At 38.2% G+C, this 16,171-nt stretch overlaps 1 protein-coding gene across 2 annotated transcripts in view; it reads right to left on the minus strand.

The window, feature by feature from the left end:
• The window catches only part of BMP5 (bone morphogenetic protein 5), a 54,580-nt gene that overhangs the window by 14,820 nt on the left and 23,589 nt on the right, over positions 1-16,171 (minus strand). For both annotated transcript variants that reach the window (XM_036380597.1, XM_036380596.2), the window contains exons 2-3: positions 15,488-15,680; positions 9,550-9,698 (exon numbers count right to left, since the gene is read on the minus strand). In XM_036380597.1, the coding sequence (XP_036236490.1) occupies positions 9,550-9,698; positions 15,488-15,680 (342 nt within the window). The remainder of the gene's footprint in view (positions 1-9,549; positions 9,699-15,487; positions 15,681-16,171) is intronic.

The following is a 16,171-nucleotide window of genomic DNA, read 5'->3' on the forward strand; positions in this document are numbered from 1 at the left end:
ACAGAATTTATTTTGGCAGCATAAACACTTTTGTGCGTACGTGTATTATGCAGAGCCCTTCAACCGTCAGAAAATGAGACAGTGTCATGTGAAGCTGTGCAGCTGTGCAGGGTGGGGACACAGAGGTCCTTTAAAGCCAGGGAGGCTCCGGGCACGGGCACCGCGCACCGGGCGGCACCGGGGCGCCTTGGCACTCTTCTAAACCCGCTGGAAAATTCGGTACGTGGGCAACAAAGGAGCATCTGCCTCACAAATGTATAATGCTGTTAACTTAATCACCCTGAAAAAGAACTTGAAAACATAGGAGTAAACACTATAGAAATAAGCCTATAGGTTTCCTTTTCAAACACAAACTCACAGTGGCTGCGCGCCAGAGTCTATATTTCTTTAAAAAACTCTATCACTGGCGTAAATGAAAGAGGCAGTTTGATTTGTGGTTAAAGTAGTTTCCATTCTACTTCCACTGTAACAAATGTATTAATTCAGCTCAGACTTCCTCCTTCTGGCAGCCCTTTTGCAGTAAAAAGAGAAATTAGAAGTTCCAGCCAAATACCATACCTTGAACTGACCCACTTCAATACATAAACACTTTTACAACATGTTTATTCAGGTGTAGCACTTTAAATTGGTTTAAGATGTTTCCAGTGACAGAGAGCCCAGCAAAGGCAAGAGAAGAACTGAGAAAGTTAGCAGTTATGGAGCAGAGTAATTGGCAACATATTCTGAACAATTTTGATAATTGCCTTTTTGACTGCAATGGAAAAATATATTTGTTGAAGCTTCTGATTTCATTTTAAATGCTTTTTTAGTCTTGTGTTTCTTTAATTCTTTTTTTCATGTGTTTGAGTTACTATTAAATAATTCAGTAACATTAATTTCTATATGTTCCAATCTTCTGTTGCAAGTCAGATATGAAAAACTGTACATGCTATTCTCTATTCATAACAACATGGACAAGCTAGCTTCTCACCACAAAGTTCCACATTTCCCTTCGTTTCTAGAGGGAATATTTTTACTATTTTTCTTTGCTTTTCATTCCAATGACTTTCAGAATTTTAATTTTATCTGTAAAATATTAATGCCTTACTGCTGGACATATGGAGAATACTATTAGATTTATATATTGAGAACTGTAAAGGTGTGTGAAGCTTTTCTGAATTTAAATTTAGGTTCCCTGAATTTACAATGGTGGATATTGTGTGCGAAGCAAAATATCCTTCAAACCAATGTGAACTCCCTTTAAAATAACTTTTAATATTACTAAGTTTCCTCTGGGTTTCCTTTAGACTTCAGCAATGAGATGGCTATTAAGATTCCACAAGTTAAGGCTTACTTGGTTATCCAGAGTATAGAGATATACTATAAAAAATTAATCCTGTAACCCACAGCCTTTTTACACAGAGAAACAGCTTATGTGACTATATTCCTTTATGTGCTTGATCTCCTAAGCAGCCAGCATAAGATTTTAGGACTCATTTGTTCAAATCATGAATGGTATATGCACTGGATCTGCTTCTTGTGCGGAGGAAAGCTTTTATTGACTTCTGTGGGTACATTGTTCAACTTTTCTTTCTCAGTTTATCATATACCTTAGCTTAACTGCAACTTTCAGAAGATGAAGCAATCAAAATATAAACTGCCCTTGAGACACTATATTTCTTCTGTGGAGGATCTCTGAACGGTTTGGTTTGGAAATTCAAACGACATATGTTGTCTCCATTTTAGGTTGCTTCCTTTCAAAAGAAATTTTGCATTTACAGAACTTCTATTATCCTTTATTAAAATAAAAAAAAGGAAGAAAAAATTTAAAAATGGTCTTCAGTCTAAAAAGCATTTCCCCTTCTTGAACAGGAGGTATTTCAAAACATTCTGCTTCTGAAAAGCATCAAGCTTTCTGCCACAGCAGTAGCTCCATTGTGTGTGTCATGGTCTTGTTAGGTAGTCCTTATTTTTGTTTGTAGTGTCAATTTCAGTATACATTAAAAAAATATTTGCTCTATGCTGAATTTCCCCTTGTAGCATTCATTTTTGTAAGTGGTTTTAAGCTATCATTTCTTGTAAACATTTCGAAAACTCTTGGCTTCAATGGCAACTGGAAATCCAGGTCTCTGGGGCATGCAGTTGTTCCATACTGTGGCATTAAAGCAATACTTTCTAAAGTCAGCTGAATGACTCAGGCTGACCTGCTTAACTACACTCAGAGCTTCAGCCAGATGAAACTCATAAAACCAAAACAGCGAGGTTTGTCTTTCTGCTTCTCTTGAGCATCTCTGAACAACGCTGTCAAGCATTCTGAAAAATGGGCTGCATTCTGTCCTTCCATCAAATCTTTAATTCTGAGGATTTCAAAGATTTTTTTTCAGATTTCAGAAGAAAAGAAGTGCAAGTAACCAGCAGTCTGCTAGTGCCTCCTCCACTGAACTTAGCCACGGCAATTGCCCCTACACCTAGGAAAAACCCCAAAAACACAACAGATGGATTTACTCTGTGCAGTGATAGTCCAGAGCCCTTATATTCTTCGCATTTTGGCATGCACTTCTCAAAACTGCTCTGACAATTATCTCCTCTACACACTGGCAGGTATATTTGGAGACTAAGACTTATTTAAAGCATTATGTTTCAAATTTGCTGAACTCCTTAGTCCTTATTCATAGGATTCTGAATCTTTGGCAAGATGTATTTGTTTGACTTGGCATTTAAAATTCTTTTTGGCTTTTATACTATTTGATAGTAAAGTGCCCTTAGCAGTTTGCATAAAAGCTTGCATGGACGTTTGGGTTTGACTGACTGAACTGAATGAATATTATTTGCCTTTTCACATTCTCTCCCCTTATAATAAAGGGATCACTGCTGCAAAAATAACTGTGAAGTTCAGCTTACAATAAGGTCCTATCTCAACAATCCTGACAATTCTGTGTTTTTTATTTTTTCACCCACAAAGTAGGAATTGCACTCAGGTTGATAACAGCAGAGCTATTTGCTGTGTCACTCTGTCTGCTTCAGTTCTGTCACATGAAGTCATATCATACAATCCTTTGCATGAACTGATCAAGTTCCATCTTAAAAGTCCATTTCCCCTCCAGCTGCTCCAAATGGAAATGCAAGAGCCCTTCAAGCTTTCAATAATACTCTGTCTTGCAGTCATGACCTGGAGACATATCCTTGTTTTTCATAACATTCAGAAAGCTGACTTTTTCCAAGACTGCCAGTGTGGATGCTCATGACAGGAAGATCTGTGCCTTGGCTTTATCTCCTCAGACAGTATATATTTTAAGTAAAATATTGATCAGACACTTATTTTGCAAGAGCTTTCAGTCATTATGCATCCTAGCCAGATTTACACTGGCAACACAGCACAATAAGTAATTCCAAAATCCATTATTTTGTCCTGAGTCATCAGCCTGCGCCAAACCACTCATTTTGTTATGAAAAACAAGAACTTATTTACTTTCAAAAGTGTTCAAGAAGTCACAAAACAGATTTTATAGATTAACCACTACTGCTAGGTCACAGTAGCTATTTTGGTAATAATTTTACGTATTTCTACTTAGAAATGAAAAATTTAGCCATTCTGAGAATTCATTTCAATGCAGTTTGCTGAAAAAAAAAATTAAAGTTCCAGTGCCACACCTAGGATTTCCTTCTTTTGGGCAGTGACATCTGAAATGAGGAAAGGCCTTTTGAAGAAAGATCCTGAGCATCCAAGGTCCAATAACAATTCATATTTGAGCAAAAAACTGCCCATAGGCTCTGACTATGAAAGCTGACACAGTAGTTTTCAGAATTAGAGAGAAACTTTCATGGTTTTTATGCCCGAACAGCACTCTCAAGAGCAGTGGGACTTGAAACAAAGAATTGAGCCTGGAGCTTGGCTACCTAAGCTTATTTTAATAAAAGACAAGAGAAAAGCTAATAACACCAATGTGATGGTCTATATATAACACATCCTCAACACTCCCACTCTAAAGTACTTTTTTACTGTCCCTATTGTATTATCTACATAAACTGTTGCTCAAACTTTTCCTTTGGTGGACACATTTATCTATGACAGCATAAAATAGGCTTTTGTCACATGCTTTATGTGTTTTATTAACTCTTCTTCTCCCTGGAGGCTTTAAGGAATTCTGACAAATGGGTGGTCTTGGATGCTGTACTCTGCCTTTCCTAGGCTTCACAGCTTTAGTCAAGATTCATCTTTTGTTTGTCAAATCTTACATTTAGTTGTTTTTACTCAGTTCATGTAAAGGAATTTTTGGTATCTTTTTTGTGTTAATTTTGGTATTCATAAAGCTCTTGAAGAAAGCTTTCTTGGGAACACATAAGGAACTCCAATATGCTGTATAATGTGGCAGTACCATATATGCTTACACAAAGAAAATCAGTTGTAATTATACACAAAAATGCTCTGTAAGTACTTGATTTATCCTTCCAAGTTAATGCACTTAAACTGTGAGTGGCTTGTGGGAGTCCTGGGGCTTTTCTGCACCATTAAAAAATGTGTTCAGGAAGACAATAAAACAAGGAGAGATTAGATTAATTGGTCATCCACCAAAGAATAAAATGGATAAAAGCCTTCTGAATGGACTAGAACACAAATGCCATTATCTCTAAACTAATGGTGTTGAGAAGCAGCTGTATCCTTCATCTGTCTGGGGAGCAGGGTGTGGGGTGATTTGCACAGCTGTACAGCCAGGACCAGTGTGCACCAGTGGTGGTAGGAGAAGGGGTGGGAGCCCATTTCACTTCCCTCCTTGGCCCTTCTGCTTAAAGTGAGTATGCCCTTACTAACAAAGGGTGTGTTCACTTGCTACAAGCTGACACAATGTGGAGTGTTTGTACCCAGCTGGAAACTGTGGTTCCACCTATCTGAGCAAATTAAAGACTGCTGGAACTGGATCATCCGCTCTGCTCAGGGTAGGAGTGTGCTCCCGGTGCGTTTACGTCCTGTGCCAGCTCCACCACAGTCAACAGAACCTCAAGGCAGCACTGCAGCCCTGGGACCTTTCTCATGGGGGCAGCTGTCATGGGATCACCCTGTTTTGGAGACTGAGACTCATCCTTCCAGCTTGTTTCACACCACAGTACTGCCGAGCATGTTTAATTTAAAACTAGTACAGTTTTGGCCAAAGTCTGCTCTGAACTAGAAATGAATGTAGCTGTACTTAGGCAGTGCTTGAGCCCAAGCTAATAAAACCTGCTGAGGGGCAGGATGTATTAGCTCAGGTTCAGTGCTGTGCTAACATGGCTATATGGCTTCCAGATGGCCCAGAATTTAGTCAGAGCTATTGCCTGCCAAAGCCTATATATATATATCAATATAAATACATATTTCCTAAGTTTCCCCACTATAAGGACAGTAACGGAGGAGACATTGCTCCTCATACTTTGCCTTGTAAATACCAGATCCGTCAAGAGGTTTAAAGGTAACAACCCAGCAGCATCCTCCAGCATACTTGATAGCTACCATGGCCAAGGTGGTCTAGGGGCAGCTGTGGGATAAATAAATGACATTTAGTGTGGTAATGGTGAGGCCAAATCAACATCAAATATACAGCCAAGTACATGAAGAGGACAGAGTGCTGCCACAGGTTGTTGAGAGCAAATCAGCCACTCCATGCCACACTGAAAGCTGCCCTTCTGAAGGCTTAGTTGAAGAAAGGGACCTTGGAAGATCTAGGCTAAAAGGAAGAGAGGGTAAAAAAGAGAGACAATGTTTTTTAGTTTCTTCCCCAACATCTCTGGAGAAGAACTTCACCAATCCTTCATGCAGCATGTGGGGTTAAGAGCCAAACCCCCTTCCAGGGGACACACATCGGAGCATACCCAAATTCATGCTGAAGGGGGAATTAGCCTTCGACAGGCTTCACTTGGATTGATTAACCTATTTTTTTCGAGTTTGCTTTTGCTCTGGGGAAAAAAAATACTTGAAAATACTTGAAGAGTCAGAGTCAGGGAGCTGAGGGTTCCGGCTTCCTGCCCACCTCAAAAAGCAAGAAAACTCAAAGAAACCTTCTATTGGACTATGTGGTAACAGAAATCTTAATCTTTGTTTTTTCAAAGTAGACACCAGTTTCTTCCCTTCTGGTGTGCTGGTAGATGAAAAATAAGTGAGAGCTGCAGTAATCTAATAAAAGGCACATGACTATATGACTGTGGGGTTACTCAGGATGTTGTGTTGAAAGCTGTGTATTTGGAATCCATTTTATTGTGTGGATCACCACCAATCACATTGCACATTATCTCCCTCTCCCATACTCTGTAAACAACTCTAGGTTCTCCTCAGCAATGACATAAATAGAAAAAGGATTACTCTTGTAGCTGCTTATACCACTTCAGCAATAGTGATGTTCAGGTCACTGCTAACGTCCACTTATAAAAATGCTAAATGTTAATACAAAGGTGCTTATCCACTAGAACAAGTTTTAAGTCTTAGGAGACATGTGATATATATACAGGAAGAGGTTGCATGGAGCTTTTGAAATTATTTGTGCATCTGTATTGATTTTATGTTGCAATTCATCCAACCGTGCATCCATCAGTGTGAAAAAGATCACCTCTCATTTGAATCATGACAGAGAGTTTTGGTGTCAAAAGCAGGGAATCAGCCAAAAGGGGATGCGGCAAAATGTTGAGGATACGTTAAAAAAGAGAATCAAAAAAACCTGATCCTTAATTTGCCACAGCCCCAGGGAAAGAGTGCATTATATGTTGACAGCTTCCATATGTGTCATGCAAACCTTTATTCTTACTTTTCAAAATAAAATGTCCCATTAAGAGAAAAAGTCTACATTTCATGCTAAAATGAGACGTATGATACCAAATACTGTCCTAAAGAAAAAATAAAACACATTCCAGTGTCATGTGGCTTTTTGTACTTTTTTCAGGATTTTCAAAGGGGGGAAAATATGAATTACAACAACCAGACATTTTTCCAAAGATTTTCTTTTCACACATTTTCTTTTCTTTTGTATTAGTTACAAACTTCTTTTTATTCCTTATGTAGACATTGTTATTATTATTTGTGCACCATCTTCAGGGATGCAAAGAAATATATACCAGTAATTGCCAAAAAATGTCTCTGATAGATGATGGTAAGAAAGATTACTTTTAATGGTAGTGATAACAATATAATAGCACCCTGGAGTCTCAGCAACCATTGGTTACCCATATTGGCTGTATGAATAAATCTAAAAATTAGTATGTTTTTACAAACTTGATTATCCAGGACCCCAGTGTAGCACCGGAATAACTCAATCAGGGGTCCTCTTACTTACCAGAATCCCATTTAGTTTAATGATCTGTTGCAATAGAAAGGTTAATAGATCAGGTTTTATCATAAATATCTCTCCAGTTATGGGGACAGAAGTACTACGCCTCCTGTAAACTCGGCTGACAGCTGGAGGCATGAAGAAATGTTCTTCAGACCTGCATGGCCTGAAGTTCACTTGAGCCAAGGGAAGGTTTTTCAGCTGATTTGAGCCAGTCCCTGAGCTCTCTCAGAGAACTGGTTGGAGGAAAGGTGGGTGGGGTTCTCTGGGTTACGAACCGAGTCTGCTACACACTGAGTCGTATAAAAATTCATGTTCCATCTGTACACAAACGTGTCATTCAACTGCTGGTGTTTCTAATAGCTTCCAGAAGTAACAGCAACCCAATAAAAATAATCAAAGCCTTAAGAGCAAAATTGTAAGAGCATGAAAGGATGATTTTGCTTGTGCTAAGCTGAAGTAGTGTAGCGTAGGTCTATCCTATAGTTTTGAAAACTTTAGTCCCTAGAAGTTGACTCCTTGTACAAATAAAGTGAAAAAGAGAATTGAAAGTGAGGGAAAAGGCAAATTCCTTCATAAGTCAAATAAGTAAGGTGCAAAAGGTAAAGCTGTTTGTGGCTTTGGAATTTAAAATAGAAAATTATCTATCACCTTTCCGATCTTGGGAGTAGGACAGGGGAAATATTTACATGAGCTATTCTTTTACAATTTCTTCAGTGTATTAACCTAAAGGTTTCCTTTTACCCATACAAACTTTCCTGTAGTTTACCAAACGGATGTAATTTTGAGGCTAGAACCAACAAATTGCTGGTTGCAGGGTTTCTTAATGAATGCCTTTCATGGATATTTAATTTTCAACAATTTCTGTGTTCAAATCTCCTGAAAAAAAAAAAAAAGTCAAGGATGGAGTTTATTCTGGAGCAGGAAAGCTGGCCAGAAGCCAGCCCACCTAATTTGGATTCCTGACGGAGGTGTCACCTCCCCAGAATTGTAAGAGCTTTAAAATGGCCTCACTAAACCAGGCTGCCTAGGAGATCTACTCCCCATGCAGCCCAGGCTCAGGAGTGGTGCCTTTGGAGGCTGGGTGAAGGCAGCAACGTGGTCTACTCTGCACTGGTGCCCCTTTGTCCACTGGCTGTACTCTGACCATAAGGTAACACCAGATGAAATGGCCATGAGCTTCGGTGCAAGCCTGCCAGCTCTCTTCTTAAGCATCATGCCTAAAGGACAGTTTTTGCATAACTCTCCAGCAGCCAGGGCACTTGCTGAAAAAGTATGAGATGCTTTGTTCACAGCCCAGCTGAGCCTGAGGGAGAATTTAGATCAAAACCAATGAGAAAATGTAGCCAGAACAAAGAAGAAAAAAAATATTAATCCTTACACCAGGGTTTCTTCTGCTACTCATTAACATTATGTCAGCTAAGGTTTAGATTAACTGGCATCATAGATCCCTTGACCTCTGACATAAAAAGCTTTTTGACAAAAAGAGTTAAATCTGAGTTTGCTTGTAAAGTGGTATGGATTAAGTGAACCATCACAGAAAAAACAGTATATAAGTCTCTTTTTATTAGTTTCTAAAGAAGTCTAAGTAAAGAACATTTCTTCTAAAAATATTGTTTTGCACTGAGATGCATTTTCAAATTTAATGAAGAGCATAACTCTGAATAATGCAGTAGCCCAGCAAATTTGTACTAAAACCCCCACAGCTCAAAACTTCAGTTTTGATAGTGGTTTTTTCTAATTTTCAGCTAACTAAAATTTTCAAGATTTCAAATCTTTAACCCATTTCAAGGTTAAAAAAAAATCTTTTTTTTTTCAAATTAAAGAAAAGCAGTTCCCACATTACCCTATTGTTAAACTTGCTTCAACATCAGTATCAACAGATGCTATATCTTTTGAATGGCTCTGAGGTTTATTTTATAACTTCTTCTATGCTTCAGCCCAAGAAGAAGTTCTGCAGAAGTTTGCAGAAGAAGTTCTGCATATCTGTCTGACTTTCCTGAATGTAATCATCAGTAGTAGAACATTAAAATGGATCTTAATTTTGTATGTAGGAGCCTGAACCGAATTTGACTTGATTCAGTTAGTTTTATAATTGCAATGTTCTAAAGAATTGAAAATACTAGAAAATTTGCACACCACATCCACAGCAGGACAAGATTAGTGTTATTTGCTTACAAACTCTCAGTGAATTGTCACCCAGTCAAGTTAAAAAACACCCATCCAGAAAAAGGTTTGTCAAGAGCACACAAGGCATTGGGATCTGTAGTTTGGATCTTACCATCCCCAGTTTCAGCGCAGAGTTGCAAGCCCAGGTTGTTCTGTGGATTAATCACCCAGTGATTGCTGGTCACAGTGATGTCGAAAACAAACCAGCCCACATCAGAAGCTTGAGCCTTTCTTGAGTCTAACAGGAACAAGTCTGCATCCCTAAATTAAAGAAAATAGGGACTTAAGGCATTCAAATATTATTAGCTCTGTCCCTAATTTTCTTGCTGACAATAACTTCTTGGAGTCCAAATCAATAATCCTTTGATATATCCTCATTATGACATAGTACAACATGTGCTGTAGATGACAGGTAGTTGGTAAGTATAATGCAGGTATTTCCCTAAGAGGCCTTTCTGAAATGAGCTTCAGCATGTAAAAATGATAGCTCTGGAAAATCTGAAAAATACAGCTTCCTGATACAACATGAAAAACATCATTGAGGCCGTGTATAAAAAATTCATCTCTGAACATTAGAATGCATCAGGAAGATTCACTGTTATAAACTTTTCAGCATAAAAGACAAAAAATGTCAAAATCACTTCCCAATTTCAACTAAAACTCAGAGGTATAGCATTGCTAAAAGATCTGTTGTTAATAACATATGATGGCAGCTGTATCCTATGACAAAACATGAATAGATGGCAGTTCAGACTGTTTCCTATTACTGCAGATGTTTGGAAAATAAGTCTCTATATCAAAGCAGAAATTACATATCTATTCAATAATATAATTATTACATTTTAACCCTCAGTTCCCTGGTATATTTTCAAATTTGTTCCCATGAAATCTTCCAGTAATTCAGAAGGGTTGCTCAGGGGAGTTAGTATAATTGTGTTAATAAATTTTTAGCATGGGTCATTTATTTGTTCTGTTTCCACATATCTCGTGACACAATTGGTTCCAGATCATCATCTGTATTACAAATAATTTACTACAATGACCAGACTAAACCCAAGATATTTAACTCTCACCAGTTTCATTTTACACGCTTCTACAAAGCAGCATGCATTATTAAAAACTGTTTTCACCATTTAACCTTTTAAATCAAAATCTATAGTTATAGAAACATATTTTTTATGCCATAAACAGTAGTCAAAACAGTAAGATACAAGAAAAAATGTTTAATTCTAATTTTTACTGTACAAGTCAGCTAAAGCCAGAGTTGGCTCACACAGATCTGGGAATTGTACTGTTGCCTTACAGACAAAATGAATTCACACTTAAAGAGGAAAGACAACCAGCCAGAATAGGCTTTGTGTGAAAAAGTGGATTTAAAATTGCTAGTGTCTTGTCACTGTATTCTTACATGCTTAATCACAACGACACCTTAGAAAGTTCCTGTCTTATCTAAACACAGTAAATGCACCTAGAATGTCTGATACTAAAAAAAGCATTAAGTGCACCTTTGAAACTGTGATTGCTAAATAATGAAGAAAATAAGACCAAGTGAACTACGACAAGCATGTGTTTACTTATACGTGAGATATATCTGCAAAATCAGGTTAAAGAGCTCAGAAATTATAAAGGAAGGTAATTTTAAAAAAAAGGGAATTGAAAGGGCTTTTGTTTCAAGTTGCCTTTTTTTTTTCTTCTGTTAAAGGATCATCTTTTTGCTGGGCTCTTATCACTTCCATTCTAGTAGACCTGTGCTAATGACCACACAAGGAGAAAACCTACATTCCCCCTCTGGAGTTAACATGAAGAAAATCTTACAACTCAAAAGAGCCTGACCTGCTATGCTAGCACTGAACAAATTAACAACGTACCACAAGCTCATAAATAGTACTCTCTGGAGTCTTAAATGCCAACTTTTTTTCTCTAATAAGCAGTTTTATCAGAATTTTAAACCTGAAAAGTTCCGACTGTAATAGTCTTTGAGATTTTTATTTAGAAATACTTTTGCATCACTCAGTAGATTTAATAGAAAACTGTAAAGGTGTTTGGAATATAAAATAGTACAATACCACAGTGATATAGTTCCACACTTGTCTTTTCTCCTCCTAGAATACATAATTGTTTTCTCGTATAGAGTCTTTCCATGCCAAATTCAGGACTGATACTAAATGTTCTCAAAATCACAATGTTTCCCATGCCAAATCAGAATAAGGCACTACTAATGGTCCAGTCCAGAAATGCCTATGAGGGACAAATTTTTCCTCAATGTGACTTTATTACTTTGTACTGCAGCAAAAACTCAAACTAAAGTTCAAATACTTGTCTGTGTCCCTGCAAGTACAGTGATCTGGCTAAGGTAATAAACTTTAAAGAGACAGATTGCTCTTACTCATTACCTCCACAAATGAAATGAAAATGAGTTGGGGTTACTTAGAGAAAACCAGGACTGATTCTTGAGAGCACATAGAAGAATGGAGAAAATGTATCTGGACCAATACTAGTAATTTAGCCCACATAACAACAGCATGTTACTACAGAAATTCAAAGTCTGTAAAACATAGAGAAAAAAATTCAGGGGAAATAACAACTTCTTCCACAATTGATACAGATACAGGGTAAAAAAAAAAAAAAACCTGACCCCTGAGAAGGCAGCAGGAGCTCTGGGATCAGGGTTCCCCCATTAGCTCATGTCATTCGTTCAAACTTCCCATCATATGTTGTGACATTTTTAATTTTAAAATTCTCCTTTATTCTGTGCAATCACACTTAAAATGAAAAACAGCTGCAAATTTTGGCTGAATTTTAAAAAGTATTTCTATTTAAAATATAGCCCACAACATGTAATAAAAACCCAAGGCATTATGTCGTAAATAGCCCAAAATGCAGAATGCAGCTGATTGGCTGTACCTTTACAGAGGCTCTTTCAGTTCAGTGATTTCAGTCTGGTCCCCAATGATCAGTTTTATAAAGGAGAAATGCTATCACAGTCAAAAATTTCAGCAAAGAGGCTGAAGGCAGAGCATCTAAGAAGCTCCACATCTCCTGGGACCCTTAAGGAAGAAAAGGTGGAACAAACCAGCTACATGTTCCTTGAAAGCCAGAACAGTCCTTGATCAGATAAAATAATCATTACAGTGTAATAGGCCATCCCAATAATGCTGTTTTACCTCCATCCTCATTCTGGAAACTGGCTTTTGTTTCTTACTGCCACTTGAGCATTCCCTAATGTGAAAACAGCCCTCAGAGTTTACTTGAATTAGTGGCTAGCTGCCACCAAATCATGAACCAAGATTTGGCATCAATTGGACAATATTTACTTTTGTCTTGAGAAAAGACTCGGGTAGGAGTCGATGGTGGGGCTCCATAGGAAGTCAGCCTGCTATGGGCCATGCTGTACATTTCCTTAGACCAAATAAAAAACTTTAATCCCAAAGACTGGAACTTCAGCAAACTCCAAGGGAATTAAACACACACACTTCAGTAGCCATGCTGCCATAGAGACAGAAGAATGCCTGAGACTACAGCACAATCCTTAGTATGCAACTTGGAAACCCTGAGCCGTGTGCCTGAAAGCACAGCAGGACTGTGTTTGGGATTGCAGAGTCCTGTCAGACACCCGTGTGTCCTGCTCAAAGCAAAGGGTGCAGGAGCAGTTCTGCTGTGGAATGTCACTAGTAAGGACTGTGGGATATTACAGAATCATAGAATCAGAGGGAGGTTTGGGTTGGATAGGTCCTCAAAGATGATCAAGTCCCAACCCCATGCCATGGGCAGGGGCACCTTACACTAGGACCTGTGGCTCAAAGCCCCATTCAGCCTGGCCTTGAAAGCTTCCAGGAATGTGGCATTCACAACTTATGTGGGCTACATGTTCCAGTGCCTCTCCATCTTCAAAGTTCTCTTCCTCTCCCATTCTGTAGTTACAGCTTCTAAAAATTTTGTACCTGAAACCTAATGTACATATGTCAAATAAACCTGAGGTGATAAAGTCAAGAAAACCACAAGTGAAGTCTGGCCACAAAAGCAAAAGCTGTGGTTTTGTTGGAAAAATAAAAATTCCTAGGAGCTCGTCTTAGGGTTTCTTCTGCCTGGAGACAGTAAGGGGCTCATGGAAAAATTTTGTTGTTTCTAATTTGAACAGTGAGAGCTTGTGGTCTTCTCCTGTCCTGTTCCACTGAGGCAGTTGCCTATAATATCCCTACATATTAGCAGAAACTGTCAAAATCAACACTAGGAGAGGAACACTTAGTCTACATCTGAAGCTTCCGTAGTTACACTGGTGAAATCAAATGCACAGTGTGTCATTGCCTGTTCCTCCTTCCAGCAGCATGCTTCCATTAGAGGATATGGGGCTTTTATGATTGTAGATGCAAATATAAAGCATTTATAAATTTCTGTTTATGCATTGAAAGAAGTCAAAAGCATTGTTTAATGCCTTCACAGAGGCAGTTGCCATTTTAACAAGTCAGGTAATAACTGTGATTTTCATCTGAGTGGTAAACAGTTTTGCTTTCTTTAAATTAGAATACAAACCACCAACTGAAAATATTCAAACACTTAAAAAGAAAACTTCAAAAGTATTAGAACAAATAGTTTTTCCCATTAGTTCACAAAAAAATCTGAGTTCTCAGGTGAAAAGCTTTCATCACCTTAGCCTTGACCTTTCCTCTTGAAAAAGATATGGTTTGTTCCTCCCTGCTTCATTCCTTCCTCCAATAAGTTTCTTTTAGAACCTATGTCAAAAGAATTTTTGGGAAGCTGAAGATAGAGGTAAAAAAAAACAAAACAAAACCCAATACTATTTTCTTCATCCCCAAATTTACTAAGAAAGTGAAAGATATTCTGTAAGGATGAGTGCTTTCCCTCCTGTTGATTCCATTGGTATAAAATGAATCCCTGTTTACAGCCATAAATATTTTATAACTTGGAGTTCAGAGATCTGACCTGGAGGGTACAAGCTCAAGATTCTGTGGGCAGAAAGGAGATTTGAATTCTGGCTCAGCCTTCAAGATAACTTGTGATGAGACTTTTGTTTCCTACCAAATACTCTGCAAGTTTAAGCTGACATTTTCTTTGGTTTTGCCAAACCTTCCTGGGATAGAAATCAGTTCCAAGATGAAGAATAGTTTTTGTTTATCTTAAAATAGAACTTCTTTCACCCCCGCCTTTTCTGAGAAAAGACATAAATTAATTTAATTTCAATCCCTATATTTTGGGTCTATGTAGCTTTTTCAGAAGCATCTTGGAATTGATACTAGTTTTCAATCATAATTTTCAGGTACTTAGCTACTTTGCCTGGTGAAATCTGCTAATTTACTGAGGTCTTGTAGAGTCTTGAAAACATCATACACAGAGCTCTGCAAACTCAAATTCAAGGATTTGCTCATGCAACATCATATGTGGCACTTAGGGACATGGTTTATTGGTGGATTTGGCAACATTAGGTTTATGGTTGGACTCAATCTCAAAAATATTTTCCAGCCTAGATGATTCTTTGATTTGTTTTAATGTTCAGTTATGGTGAGCAGCATGTGTTAAGTATGCACATGTGATCTTAAAGTTAATGCATGAGTTTATCTTTTAATTGCCTTCTGCAGAATTGTCAAACACAAGCAAAAAAGCCACGCTTCTTCAAAAGTTAGACAATCTTTCTGCCTCTAAGGAGCTAAGTGAATCTTGGCTTGCAGTACCTCAGTGTCAGCAAATGGTTCATTTCCCAAACCCATACACTTGGACTGTGCACAGGACTCCACCATTTGCTCACTGAGAACATGAACGTCACCTGCTCTGTGCATGGGCAGATTATTTGGTGAACTTGGACATAACCCTGGAATAAATTACATTTAAGGTAAGTTTTATTCTTGTTCAGTGCTTGCTGTTGTTGCCTAAATTCTATTCTTGTTCAGGGCTTGCTGTTGTTGCCTTAACACTGTGCAAGCCACAGCAGTAGCAATGATGCCTTGTCAGGTGTATGATCAAATACTGTCCCAACTTAAGACAGGCAAAGGGGATGGAATTCAGCATGTGATGAGTCCATGCCAGGATTGGGATACCTGTTGGGATACTCCTTGATGATCTGATAGATGCTAATCTGAATGGTTTCATTCTCAAAGCGGCTGTTGCTCCGATCTTTGTATATCCGGAACTCGGCGGCTGTCACTGCCTCTCCATGAGGGATCTGAGTCAGGTCAAAGCGGAATTCCTTGTAGTGCCTTCGGTGGTGGGAGAAGTCCTTGTCCCTTTCAACTGTGAGAAAAAGAATTGAATGTAAATTAAAGATGTGAAACAAATGCCCATTTCCCATGATGAATGGAGCATTCCCTCTGCTTGGGGGTTAACAAACATGACAATATAAAACTGTGCAAATAATAAAACCACAAGCCCAGACATACTTCCAGTTAAAGGAAATTCCACCAGCCCAGTATCTTCAGTTCAAAAGGAAAAAAAAACCTCCGTGGCTTTTATATAAATTCCAGAAGCTGGAGTGAAAGAATATCAAAAAAAGCTGAAAGGGGGCATGTTGTAAAGCAACTAGAAATATGGACAAACTAAAAGCTGTGAAAGGATTTAGGACTTCAGTGTAGCCATAAGAACAGCAATAGCAATGTCAGAACTATAGATGACTCTGAAAAACACTAATTGCCTCTAATAACCAGGCTGATGAGAGGAATGCAGCTTATTTCCGTTTAACATAATAAAAGTGGTACTAAAGTGCACTGCAACAACTGTATAGTTAA

The sequence above is a fragment of the Molothrus ater genome, chromosome 3 (assembly GCF_012460135.2).
Source record: "Molothrus ater isolate BHLD 08-10-18 breed brown headed cowbird chromosome 3, BPBGC_Mater_1.1, whole genome shotgun sequence".
Lineage (NCBI taxonomy): Eukaryota > Metazoa > Chordata > Aves > Passeriformes > Icteridae > Molothrus > Molothrus ater.